Raw genomic sequence first — 13921 nt, forward strand, 5'->3', positions numbered from 1 at the left:
AAAGTTGTCTCATAAGTTTTTGAGCAATTTGTGTTTTAAGTGTCTCAACAGATTAAGTAAAACAAACTGAACTGGCATTTTTTGCCTCCTTCTAGGTCTATGAATTCCTTCTTGATTATTTATCTAATAATCCTCCTCTTTGAAGCCATTCTGAGTACTATTTTAAAATACGCATGGCAAGCTGAAGAAAAATGGGATGAGCCTTGGTATAACGAAAAAACAGAGCATGAAAGAAACAGCAGTAAGGTAATGTAGTTCTACCCAGTTGCATATCTGAGGAATCTTCAACCACCAGATATTAAATGTTGTCTTTATAATGTCTCCATGCCTGGATATAGCTGAAACAACCATGTGATCCACTTGCAAATCTGTTTGCCATCAGCTCAGTGCTTTTAAAGAGTTTTAGTCCTGTGTCTTGACCCTGGTGTAAAAAAAAAAAAAAAAAAAAAATCTTAACTCTGTTAATGCTTGGACTTTTTCTTCTTTTATGAAAAGCCCAGGGGTTTGAAAATTTGGGGGTTTTTTTGTCAGGGCATGTTTCTGAGGTTGTGTTCTGCTTATAGTTGTTGTTCGTTTGGTGTCTGTGTCATTCCTTAAATGAGAAGTGGAGGAGGACGGCTGTTCATGTGCACGTTCTGTCGCAATGATTTCATAGTTCAGGCATTTCGGACATTCTGTGATGTTGAGATTATTCAGACAATTTTTTAAGGCTGTAATTTTACTCAGGCTTCTTCCTGCCTCCTCTCTTTTTCTGTGAAACTTATTGTTGGTACATAGTGATTCAGGAAGGAAAACAGAAGTAATTGGAGAATTTCTTTGATTCAAAGACAGTTTTGGTTTTGGGGTGGGTTTTTTTTGTTTTCTTTATAACATACAGCTTTCACTTTTCATGTTTTGTTATTAAATTATTATTAATTCAGGTTATCAGTACAGTTATCAAACTTTTCAGTGTACTTAAAGATAATCTATCTAAAAGTGTCGCTGTTGAGTAGTACCAAATGAATTGCATAGTTTTCAGATTGTTTAGTGACTCTCTCTTCTAGTACCTGCACATATTTAAAACATTTTCAACTGTTTGAAGTGGTCAGTCAAGTAAATGCTTGCTGCCTTTTGATTTAAAGTAGTTGCTATCAAAGTTGGAATAACATGTTGAGCCTTTTCAGTTCAGAAAAGAAACAGCATAAGTATTTACTCCATCATTCCATCCTCTCACCTTTGTCTTCAAGAGCATACAGAACCTTTTAAGTTTCTGCAGTATCACTTTCCTTCTATTTTGTCCCTTCTGGTCTTTGTTTTTCTCTCTGCCTTGTTTACTGTATTCTTCCACAATCTGCTTTGCATTTCTCAATATGCTGCCTGTACTCGATATGCTTTCTCTGTTCATCCATCCTGTATCTTCCAGATTACTGCTTAATATACAGTTCTCGAAAAAGCTAGCTAACTTTGGTCATTGTCACTTCTTAGTATATCTTCTCGTACTTGAATTACTGCCATCAGTCTTCATCTGTCTTGTCTGCTTCAATTTTGAAGCTCTCTTAAGGCACAGAACTTCCTGAGTTTTTGTAAGACACCTTAATCAATGGTCCTGATTTTTATTAAGTATTTATAACAGCACTCCGTAATCAGGAGGAACAGGCATTATTTAGCTTAGCAATCCGTTGACTACTTTATATTCCACTTCCTCAAAATGTTTTCCTACACCAGTATCTGGTGGAGTTGAAAGGTATGTCCCAGTTTTTCTTGTGTCAGATGTCCTTGGTTCAGTATTTACATGTTGGTAGTTTTCCCAAAGTGCAACTTAAATACTGAGTTTGTTGGGCAAGTAAAAAAGAGGGACTTTCAAAGAGGCTGTAAGATTGCATTTCAGAGTTAAAATTGCCATACCTAATAAAGAGAAATTTCTATCATCGTATTACATAGCTGTTTACCTAAATGTTTATGTAAACGTCGTGGGCAGTGGTTTGAAGAGACGTAAAGGAAGTCTGTGCCACTGAAGTCTACACAGTCGCTTTCCGTCGAGTAGTGTGGGTCATTCGCTTCGCTGGGCAATGTCAATAGACAGGAACCCTCTTGTCCATGTGCTGTCCTAAACCATTTTTGATACCAACAGAGAATAATGCGGATTCGTCTGTGTGTGGAACATCAGTTGTTTGGTATTGCCTTCACCATTTATGTTTCCTTAGAAAAGCCTATGAATGACGCTGTTTGATGGAACATGTGAAATGCTTGTTCAGTCCCAGATCCTTCAAGAGAGTTTCTGGGTTACAGAATCACCACTACAGTTGATACTAATTGGCAGCCTTCCTGACAGACTCAGGAGAGAAGGCAAAAATTAATGGACTTGAGAACTGAAACAACCAGTCATAGCTTAAGGCAGTCTTTTTGCATCAGTCTGAAGACACATTACTGAAGCAGCCTGGAAATGCCTGCATTGTCACTGGTGTGTTGTATCTCTTGTGAACGCAGGGGACTGCAGTCTCTGTTAATTTGTCATTTTTCATACCTACTAAAATATACTTAAGTAACCATGTTTCACCTGATCACTGCAGTAATCTTTACGTTTTTTTTTTCTCTCATAGATTCTGAGATTTATTTCAGATTTTCTTGCTTTTCTGGTACTTTACAATTTTATCATACCTATTTCACTTTATGTGACTGTTGAGATGCAGAAATTTCTTGGATCTTTTTTTATTGGCTGGGATCTTGACCTCTATCACGAAGAAACAAACCAGAGAGCACAAGTAAATACTTCAGACCTCAATGAAGAGTTGGGACAGGTAGAAAAAAATACATTATCTCTTTTTTTTTTTTTTTAACTCCTATTTTACTTTTTTAATATTAGTCATTATTACAGACTTCTTATTGATTGTGCTTTGATAATTTGATTAATTTGAAAGTAAGATATAAACATTTTTTTTCATGGCAAAAATTAAAATTTTAAGTTCTCTTACATGACAAAAAAAAAAAAAAGGCGTGTACTGGAGAGAGTGAGTTGAGATTTCTTTTCTTGGGGAAAGTATATATAATTCCAAACCTGTTTTTTTTGTTTGTTTGTTTTATTTTGCAATAGATAGAATATGTGTTTACAGACAAAACCGGTACATTAACTGAAAATGAGATGCAGTTTCGCGAGTGCTCCATTAATGGCATAAAGTACCAAGAGATCAATGGGAAACTAACTCCAGAGGGGCTGTCTGAAGATTCTCCAGATGGAAATAGGAATAGTTTGGTAAGACTTTTTTTCTCCCCCCCCCCCCCCCCCCCGACATCCTAGATAGCAAACACTTAATTTCAAAGAAATAGTCTTTAGGTATTTGCATTAAAGAATAAAATTTTCTGAGTAGATTGAAGCTATTGACTGTTACTGAACAAATGATTTATATTAAATAGGTTGAGAGATGTGATTTTTTTAACATGGAGTACTTAGCAGATTTTTAAGTAAAAACATCTTGTTTTATAAAGTATATTCAAAACTGGGTTGATATCTAAATGTTATTTGTAACATTTTTGTTTCTTATAGGTGAAAGAGGAAGAGCTCTTCTTGAAAGCAGTTTGTCTTTGTCATACAGTGCAGATCAATGCAGATCAAACAGATGGTGCTGATGGTCCCTGGCAAGCCAATGGAATAGCATCCCCATTGGAATATTATGCTTCTTCACCAGATGAGAAAGCTTTAGTTGAAGCTGCAAGCCGGTGAGTTATAATGCCAAAATTATGGAATGTAGGAATTTCTACTAGAGCAGACAATTTGTTCTAAAAGCAATCTGAAAAACTGCACCAAAAGTTTGTAAAGCCCAGGGCCTGGCAGTGACAGCTTACTATGAAAAGATACAAAGAATTAAAAAATGTAAAAACCTAGACATATTATCAAGTGTTTAAAAATATTTATGGAAATCCTTGTAAAATTAAACTGGGCAAAATATGTTGCTATTTAAAATACTGTAGAAATTGGGCATTCTTCATTTTTTCTAGAAATATAGAGCAGTAATGGGCTATAAGGGTCCTGTTTTCTTTTACATTCAATAGCATTCAGATGAATAGATGTTATGTCTAAAGTGCCAATCAAATGTCTGGTTTGTTTTTTCTTTTAGTGTTGGAGTAGTCTTCACTGGAACTAGTGGGGACACTATGGAAGTAAAAAGTCTTGGAAAACCAGAAAGGTATTGACCTTTTATTTCTTGTTTCTTTTGAAGGAAAAAACAATAATGGAGATTATAATAATGTTCTCTATTTAATCCTCTCTGTTCAAAAAACAGAACAAAACAAAATAAAAGAACCCTTGCCTTTTCCTGAAGTCCCCTGTTTTTAATGATTTTCCTCTGATATCTTCAAGACAGCTTATATCTCACTCCTTACCAAAAGGAAATGAAATACAAGAATTTTGTGTGAGAGTTACTTTGTATAGGTGTGTATTATAACAGTTTACATCTCTGTCCATTCTTCAGAGGTTGAGACTCTGCTGAAGTTGGAAAATTGCATTGTTTATTCAAGCTTTAGTTTGTGCTTTCAGCTCTAGAAGTTCCCAGAATCAGCTGTGCTGGCAACTATCGCACATGAATAATCTAATCATTTATACTTGCCCAAAATGAGTAGAAACATTATCTATGTTAGAGATATTTATAAAATAAATAGAAATATTATCTCTGCAGCATGTCGTAGCATCTTTTCTCTACTTGATCTATGTCAGTTAATTGTCAGTTCTTCAAACTTAACTTCCTAAAATTAGTTTTCCAAACTAGTGTTTGGTAACTGCAAAAAAATAGTCCAGTTACCAGGGACTGTACAATCTTTTTTGGCTGTGTAGATTGTTTGAGCATTAGAAAATAAAACATAGTTTCCAAGTTATACTTGAAATAACGATAAAAGAATAAAAGAATAGTTAGGAGCTGATAGTAATCTCCAGAGGTAAAGCTAGTGTTCAGGAATCAAAGTTCCTATTGATAGAAGAACCTTTATCCTTATGGGACAGAGCTACATGTATTTGAAGTGTATATGAAGTGTTGAAAAGCAATTAATTGCAGAAACATAGATAACAGTGGCTGTTCCTCAACTGGAAGCCTTACTTTTAGAGTTCCTATACAAAAATGACACTTCAGGAAAAGCTTTGTGGGGTCAATGTATATTTATAAGTAATTCTCTCTGGAAATTAATTTCTAAAAATGTTTTTCCTCTCCCTTCCCTCTTTTATTAAAACAAAAAATAAAGGTATAAATTGCTTCATGTTTTGGAGTTTGATCCGAATCGCAGAAGAATGAGTGTCATTGTAGAGAGTCCTTCAGGTAAGAGATCAGAAGTTGCCCAAGCTGCAGTTGATAACTTCTTCAATAGTATGTATTCTTAATTTTCATTCTATTTTACTTGATAGGGGAAAAACTTTTATTCACAAAGGGAGCAGAATCTTCCATTCTTCCTCGTAGTAAGAGTGGAGAAATAGACAAAACAAGGATACATGTGGATGAATTTGCCTTGGTAAGTGTAGGCATCTGTCCAGCTGATTGCAAGAAAGTTCTTCCGGTGCAAATTCTGAGACTTGAAGTGAACAAATAGCAGATGACACCTTCTTGCTAGATCAGAATCTAGTCTACTCTGAATATAGTCTTTTATTTCCTCACAGAAAGGACTAAGAACTTTGTGCGTAGCCTACAGAAGATTCACACCTGAGGAGTACCAAGAAATTGGCAAACGCCTTCATGAGGCCAGGACTGCCTTACAGCAACGGGAAGAAAAATTAGCAGATGTATTCAACTTCATAGAAAGGGATCTGGAATTGCTTGGGGCTACAGGAGTAGAAGACAAGTATGCAATGGAATTTCTGCCAACTACACTCAAAAACATAGCAAGTTTAGGATTTATTACTGCCTTACGATATGTGCCATGAAAAACTGTCCAGCCATCCCCAAAAGTTCTATGCTATTTGTTTAGTATTTTTACAACCCGTTTTGGATCGAGGAGCCTTCAAACACATGTTGTACCAATTGATTTTGGCATAATAACAATGACATGCTGTGTGCTTCATGGGAAGAGATGTCCTTCATCGTAATGTACATGAAACAGTCAGAATAATTTCAGTGAATATTAAGGGTAATAGCTAATTCCTTGGGAGAACTTTGATACATAGCTACTTGACAAATCATTCTGCTTGCATAACGTGTATCCTGTAAGTTGGAGAGTGTATTGTACACCGGAATGCTAAATTTTCCATACATCACAATAGATAGTAATTGCTATGGTCTGCTTTAAAGCTTCTCCAATGCAGCAATGTTGCCTAATTTAAACCGAGATATTCTTATTACAAGTTTTGAATCGCTTTGAAAAGTGTTCTTTTGGTTATTTAAGATTTTCTTGTTTCCAGGCTGCAGGAGAAAGTTCAAGAAACTATAGAAGCACTCAGATTGGCTGGTATCAAAGTGTGGGTACTCACTGGAGATAAGCATGAAACCGCTGTTAGTGTCAGTTTGTCATGTGGACACTTTCATAGAACCATGAACATCCTTGAACTTGTGCAGCACAAATCAGACAGTACATGCGCAGAGCAACTGAGGCAGCTAGCCAAGAGGTAAAATACCAGCTGTCATTATCCGAGTGATTGTCTGAATTTGGTTTTCTTTTAATTTCAAATTTTATGACAGTCACTTTGATTTATGTGCCAAACAGATGAATTTACTTTGATTTTAATAGACTTGAAGAAGCAATCTGTCTAACAGGCTTACTTCTCTGCTTATTATGAGCAACTGCATAATTTGTAGTAAAACTGAAATTTTTCCCTCCCACCAATACAAAAACCTTCTTGTCCCTGAATAGAATAAAGGAAGACCATGTTATCCAGCATGGACTGGTTGTGGATGGGACCAGCCTCTCTCTCGCACTCAGGGAACATGAAAAACTGTTCATGGAAGTTTGTAAAAACTGTTCTGCCGTGTTGTGCTGTCGCATGGCACCCCTTCAGAAAGCAAAGGTAAGTGAGGATATAGTCAGGATTGTCCTGTAAGTATTTTCAGCTTGATTTCTAAAGGAGACAAGGATCTCTGCAAATGCTTTGTCCATTTGCCTGGCCTTTTTTTGACTTTTGAATCACTGTTAAATTCAGTTGAACTGAAGAAATTTGCTCCTTACACTAAGAATGCTAACTTGCTACATGCTTTTATAAAAATTTGTAAATAGGTAGTGTCAAAATACTGCCACCGCCATCTATTACTCTTGCAATTTCCTTTTCATGAAGTAACCTTTTGGTAAAATAAAGTACTGCAAGAATGAGTTAGATTTTTGCCACTTTTGCTTTCTGGGGTGGAAGAAAGGAGAAGTGAATTTGATTGAGATGATGAGATTAATTATCATAACATGATTGCACTGTTTCAAGTCACTGTCTAATGTATGACAACCTCTGTATCCACATTCAGGTTGTTTTCCATAAATATCCTCTTTCTAGTTTTAAATGCTGTCTTTTTGTTATACATATCTTTAAATGTAGAGGCAACAGCAAGTAATCTGACATAAGCATTTACATAGATTTGTATTTTCAGCAGGGAGAAGGGAAGGAAGCATCATTTTAGCCTATGTATCAGTGGAATAAATATGTAGCTTTGTTTAGTTATTTGCTTAGCTGCAGCACGTTCCACATCATCTGTGCCCTTCAGGTCCTGTCCAGTAGCATTTTCTGTCCGCTTGTGAAAGTCTAGTTCTGATGCCTGGCTCCTGCAGATGTACAGATGTGTAGGTTCCTGTCTGGCCGGAGCTGGAAATGTCTTCAGAATTGCTATTTTTCATGCTTTGCTTTAGCCTCTGAGTGAACTCTTTGGCTTGTTGTTAACATAAGTATTTACAACGATAGACTAGTAGGCCCTAGGAGAGACTCTTGTGTAACTTATTGCAAAGCAGGTCTCAAACAGATGAAGATGGTTGAGGGTCTTTCTCCCTTCCTACTTCCAAGAGTTGGCCCAATTTTTAATGCAGCTTTTAAAATCACTTCATTATAAAACTGTTCAGGTGTGTACTGAAATTAATTTTTTACCAAGTTTTATAAAACATGAAAAAGAAGTTGTTTGTGACTACTCAGAGAAAAGTAGCTTTCCTGATGAGCATCCACTTCATATATATGCTTCAGCTGAAATTTGTGCTATCTCCTGTGTCTCTTTGAAGTGTAGTTATTTGCCTAAGTTGTGTCTGTGTTCTTAATTTGTCTTTAAATCCTATCAGTAATGTGTTTTGTACTGCCAAATTTGGCAGATAGCAGCTAGTAATGCTTTCTTTAATTCTTATCCTGCCCAACAGATAATTTCCATTATTTCCTGTATTTTGTCATGATTTAGAGTAAAACCAAATTTTGATGGCAGTGACTTTTTAATTTTTAAAGCTGAAGTGTATAAATTACTGAGAGAAATACCATACGACGTGGGAGGGTAGAGTGGGGAAGGAAGTGTGTGGCAATTTGTTCTAGCCTTGTGTTTGATCTTCTGCTATTGACGCACTTTTTATGGGGTTTGTTCCATGGTTAACCTGGAACTCAGCTTAATGTTTCCCTCTCCTCTGCCCTTCCCTCTCCTCTGCCTTCTTTCTTTTTTAAAATATTAATGCATGTTAATATATGGCCAGCAGTCTCACTAGCTATGTATCTATTTTTCATATGTTTCATGGCTCTGATGCCTTTTTAAACATTTTTCATGTCAATCATTCAGAGCTGCTGCTATAACTGCTGCTAGTAAAATTTGCCAGAGGATTTGTCTTGACCTTTTGGCATAGATGTTTCTCTGTCTGAATCTCCACAGTCTTCAGTCGCTCATGAGGACTGATCTGGGTGACGTACTGCAGTTTTGCTACCTTTTTAAGACTGCTTGCTAAGATCTAATGTTAAATGTACTTGAAATAATTACTCCTTGGGAATGGAGAACCTTTAAACTTGGATATCAATACCTGCAATTAGGAAATGTATTCCCACAGTAAGGTGGATTTCTCCAAACTGTGGCCTGTATTTATTTGCTGTTGTATTCCTCGTGTATATTCTGTGAGGTGAGTTACCACTCCTGAATCACGGCACGGACGCTGCCAGCTAGCACTCAACTATTTGAATATAGTTGTTTGTGTCTACTTAGTGCATGCAGCTGTTGCTCTGTTTATATTTCCCCTGTGTGCTTTCTGGCATATCAGAGAAACATGCAGTATCTTTTCAGTAATAAATTTTTCACATTTTTCAGAAAGCCTTTTGAATCTGCATTCAGCCCTTTCGCCTCTGTAGCCCATTTTTGATTGGATTCATGAAGCTTATACCTTTAGTTAGAGCTGTCCGTCATTAGCCTTCCTGATAAAGAATTATTAACTTTTCTTAACCAAATACCTAATTTAATGAATTCCTCTCTATTTAGAATATTGCTGGCACTTACATTAAGGGACTGTTTCCTTTCTGGGAGCAGTAGGGTTGCACTGCTCTTTTGGGGGGGGTTTCTAGAGCCTGAAAACTTTTTTTTCATAGTTCTGTCATCTCTTCTTCTGATACTTTCCAGTACCTCATTGGGAATACCCTTTGGTGATAATGAAGTTGCTTTAAAAAGAAGAGAAGCTATTTTCCGTAACACTACATATTGGTCTTTATTAGTTAGCTTTTTTCCTTCCTTCCCCCCAAATCTCTCTTTTGCACTGATTAGTCCCACATGTTCTGGGAAATGTTCATGTAATAAACTTTTTTCCAGCAGTGTATGTATTTACTTGTACTGCTGAATAAGAGTTTCTTCTATGAACTTGATTATGTGTAATACTGAAAATATGATGCAAGCAGTCTGATGAATTAAATCTTGGATTAAATCTTGGATTACTCCCTAATTAAATTTTCAGTTCCAACCTTTATTTGACTGTTCTGTATGATAAACCAACAAATTAAAAGAGTTGTGAAAGAAGAGGTAAATATGTGGGAGTTTTTTATTTATGCCAAATAAGCAGGCTTAATATTTAAATAAGACTTGTGCTCCCAAGCAAACAGTTTTTCTAAAGGAGCTATGAATTTGCATATGGGAAATACCGAAGATGTTTATTACCTAAGAGTGCCCATTCATAAAATGTAGTAATTACATTTACTGGCAGGTAAGTAACTGAGATGCTCAGGAATTAGTGGCATGGTCTGTAGGTAGTATATCTGTCTAATTCTAAAAACTTCTGCCTTTTTTTCCAGGTAGTGCGACTGTTAAAAACCTCTCCAGAGAAACCTATAACATTAGCGATTGGTGATGGTGCTAATGATGTGAGCATGATACAAGAAGCACATGTTGGCATAGGTAACTTTTGTCAGAAGAAGAAAAGACAAATAAGATGCAATTTTTAATAGAGAGTTAGATTGTGAATAGTCTTAATCCAAACATGTATTTATAAACAGATAAACTTCTAACGTTTTTGTACCTCTGAATGACAGGGCATTGACCTGAGTCACCTGTGGTAGCATAACTCTAGTGAAATTTAAAATGCCAGGCTGCTTGCTTTCAGAAATTTTATGATTATTACATAGCCGACCAGTATTCAGAGGCTCTACTTATTGCTGTCTCAAGAGCAGAAAAGGTTTTCTTTAACCAGAATCTCAGAAGTGCTCAGCATGAAAAATTGGGAGTGGATAACTCTAACTTCAGTCATTGTCAGGTCCTCAACACCTATGTAAACTTGACCCTTAAGCCTTTCTTTGCCCTGTACTTCCACTGTTTGCACCACCTGTGTGTCATTGTTGAAATGCTGTTTGTGTCGAGTTTGTCGTTAAGGAAAAGGTTTTCATTACATTTTTTGAGAGACTGTTGTTGAATCTGAGCTAAGCTTGGTAGATTTCTCTGTTTATATTGTTTTCCATTAGCGGGCCTAAACCTTCTTTATATTTCACAAATATAGTTTTGGTATTTCCTCTACATACTTTTTGGGGATGATATTTGCAATAATGGTTAGTGTTGGAGGATCTTTCATAAGGTGTTAGTACTTAAGGTTTTTCAGTCTGTCACCATTTATATGATTAAAAAGATGTATGTAATGGCTAGTTGTGGTCCTGATTGTGAAGACTATGGATGTAGCCTGGTTACAAACCAATAGCAGATGCTGCTTTATCAGACAGTTTGTCAACTAACTGAAACTTATTAAGAATACAATTATCTAAGTTCCTATTGTAATTTGTAGCATATTAGGTATTACGTGTACTTTGGCCAGAAATAGTAAATCTTTGCCATGGAGGCTGCTGGGGGACCCTTAGACTACTCTTTTCAAAAGTGGCCAGCTCTTCTGAATGTCTGGTTTTCAGGAATCCCAAGCCACATATCTTCTGTAAAAGGGCATTTTGTGTTCTCTGCATATGCTTACACTAATCTTAATAGATTTTAGAAATGGATTTGATTTGTGTTCAGTTGTGACAGATAAAATGCGTTGTCTGCCCGGATATGCAATTAAATAAATTGCTACTGTAAGCATTTATCCCGTTCTGCTGCTGAATATAGATCGTATGTTTTTCCCATAAAGTGCCGTGAGGAAAAACCTCTCTAAAATAGAACGTATTAAGTAAATGGAAGGATGGATAATGGTTTGTGTGTCTTTATTGAGAAGTTTGGAATTTATCTTGGCTTCGTATGCATATTATTTTTATGTCTTCTAATAAATCTTTTCCTAAGCGTAGCTTACAGAAATACACTAGGGGGAGCAGGGGGGAGGATCAGCATTAAAGAAACAGTTTTCCTCAGTCGTAGGTGTCAGAAATAATGCCTTATTTGGGGATTGAAAGTTGCTGAAGACTTTATAATGTCGAAGTTCATGAAAACCAAGATGTAGCTTTCAAATATATGTTTATTAAACTTTCATTTTGCTGGTGTTTAATCTGTTTTTCTTGTTCCCCAAATATTTCAGGAATCATGGGTAAGGAAGGAAGACAAGCTGTAAGAAACAGTGACTATGCAATAGCACGGTTTAAATTCCTCTCCAAGTTGCTTTTTGTTCATGGCCACTTTTACTATATTAGAATAGCAACCCTTGTACAGTACTTTTTTTATAAGGTAAGTCTTTTGAGTGAAGTTAATTAAAAAAAAAAAAAAAAAAAAGTGTAACTTCTTCCCAGCAAGAAATTTATTTCTGATTTAACATTTTCCTTGGAAACAGATTAAATACCTCTGTTCTAACACACATTCTGGTGTTGATATTTCTACAACTGAATGCAGTAGCTTAACTATGAAATTGCTTAGTAATTCCACCTAAAAATAGGTTTTAAATACCACGGTGGAGTTCACCTAGGCTGATAAGCATTGTTTGCTGTCTGAAGACAGCGTTACTAGCTTGAAATTTAGTGTGTTCTTTAGCAAGGTGTTGAAATATAGCTGCCAGCCTTTTCTTCTGTTAGTTGACTTTAAAATCAACTATACCCACTAATCTTTCTTAAAAGGGAGAAGGAACACAGAAAATAATTGAGGCAAGGGCCTACAGAAAGCACGTGGGGAGAGAGCATGCTCTTTACCCCTAGGCACACTTTAAGACACTTAAGAGCCTCAGTCTTAAGAGATCCTGAGGTGAAACACTGCAAGGGAAGCAAGCACCAGCGACTGAGTTTTCTCAGGGTGCCACAGGACAGCAGGAGGCTAAGGGCATGGAACAGCTGCGTGAGCTTGTTGATAACTTCTTTTTCTTACTGGGTTATCAGATGTGATACGAAAACAAAATTCACTATCCGCTTGAAATTAGTCTTGGATTTTAGCATTGACCACCAAGCCCATTTTTGTCTTCTGTTGTTTGTTTTCATTTAAATATAATAACATGGCTTTGGGTTTTGGGTTCCTTTTGTCTTTTCCCTCACCCAAGCAGGGCACAGACTTTCTAGGATAAAATACGGAAACTCTTCAAATAAAACTGTTGAACTCACAAAGCAACTGAATGGGAAATAGAAGGATTTTTCCTCGTTTAGGACTTTCTGCATGTGTTTTTTTATTCATATAATGAGATGTGTTCATCAAGCATATATGTGATTAAGCTGAAATTTTTTTAGATCCCTTGTCCCAAAGGAGAAACAAAATATGCTCTTCAGCAAAGCATATTGCTTCACCTTGCCAAGTAAAGTGGTGAAATGCCTTATACTCTCTCCCTGTGTATTTTTGCCCACTTATTAGAGTTAGTAATTTCTTTCAGGGTTGTAAAGCACATACTAGAGGACTAATTATTTCCTTCACTTCTTGTTTTGCAGAATGTGTGCTTTATTACACCACAATTTTTATATCAGTTCTTCTGTTTGTTTTCACAACAAGTAAGTATTGGATGCCTTACATCTTGGTAAATGTATATGGGATCACTAGAAAAATAGGAAGAAAACAATGAATTATTGCTCTTCCCCTTTTCAAAAGCAAATGTACTGACAGATTTTCCACAGCTGTTCTATTATTGCTAATGAGTGAGTCAATTATTGTTAGCGAATTTGTACAGATAACGTAAAACTGCACTTTTAGAATTACTGTGAACTCTCTGTAGGAACTTTTTGTTCAGTTTGGCAGCTAAGTAGTCTGCTTTTCAAAACTGTGTATTGATCAGTAAATATGTGCCTTGAAGCTGCTTCAGAAGTACAAAACCATCTAGGTTTTAAAATGACCCTTAAATATTTCTGTTCCAAAAGGGAATATTTACTTGGCAGGCCCCTCTTTTCCTCCAGAGAAACTATGAATCAGTAGTGCAGTTTACTGGATACTTTGGCCTATATTTTTCAAGATTTCTTGACTAACCACTGGGCTTCTGTTTCCCATGCTTAAAGTAAATAGAATCATAATTAGTATATAGTTATATTGAGTTTGATGCATATAACTCTTATTCAGCTGCTTTCCTGAGGAGCAGAAGAAAGTCCTTTGCTCCGCTGTACACTTAAATTTGGTGCTGTTGATTCTACAAATCTTGCATATATCATAATGCAACTTCTTTATTACTGTTTTACTCATTTTGAGTTTTT

The 13921-nt window shown here is 36.1% G+C and overlaps 1 protein-coding gene across 6 annotated transcripts in view; it reads left to right on the forward strand.

Moving 5' to 3' along the window:
* Positions 1–13921, forward strand: part of ATP11B (ATPase phospholipid transporting 11B (putative)) — a 72785-nt gene that overhangs the window by 30245 nt on the left and 28619 nt on the right. For all 6 annotated transcript variants that reach the window (XM_067301656.1, XM_067301655.1, XM_067301653.1 and 3 more), the window contains exons 11-23: positions 96–246; positions 2580–2777; positions 3071–3229; positions 3521–3693; positions 4092–4160; positions 5206–5279; positions 5366–5469; positions 5615–5796; positions 6353–6556; positions 6802–6955; positions 10157–10259; positions 11851–11996; positions 13172–13231. In XM_067301656.1, the coding sequence (XP_067157757.1) occupies positions 96–246; positions 2580–2777; positions 3071–3229; positions 3521–3693; positions 4092–4160; positions 5206–5279; positions 5366–5469; positions 5615–5796; positions 6353–6556; positions 6802–6955; positions 10157–10259; positions 11851–11996; positions 13172–13231 (1777 nt within the window). The remainder of the gene's footprint in view (positions 1–95; positions 247–2579; positions 2778–3070; positions 3230–3520; positions 3694–4091; positions 4161–5205; positions 5280–5365; positions 5470–5614; positions 5797–6352; positions 6557–6801; positions 6956–10156; positions 10260–11850; positions 11997–13171; positions 13232–13921) is intronic.

The sequence above is a fragment of the Apteryx mantelli genome, chromosome 9 (genome assembly GCF_036417845.1).
Source record: "Apteryx mantelli isolate bAptMan1 chromosome 9, bAptMan1.hap1, whole genome shotgun sequence".
Taxonomy (NCBI): domain Eukaryota; kingdom Metazoa; phylum Chordata; class Aves; order Apterygiformes; family Apterygidae; genus Apteryx; species Apteryx mantelli.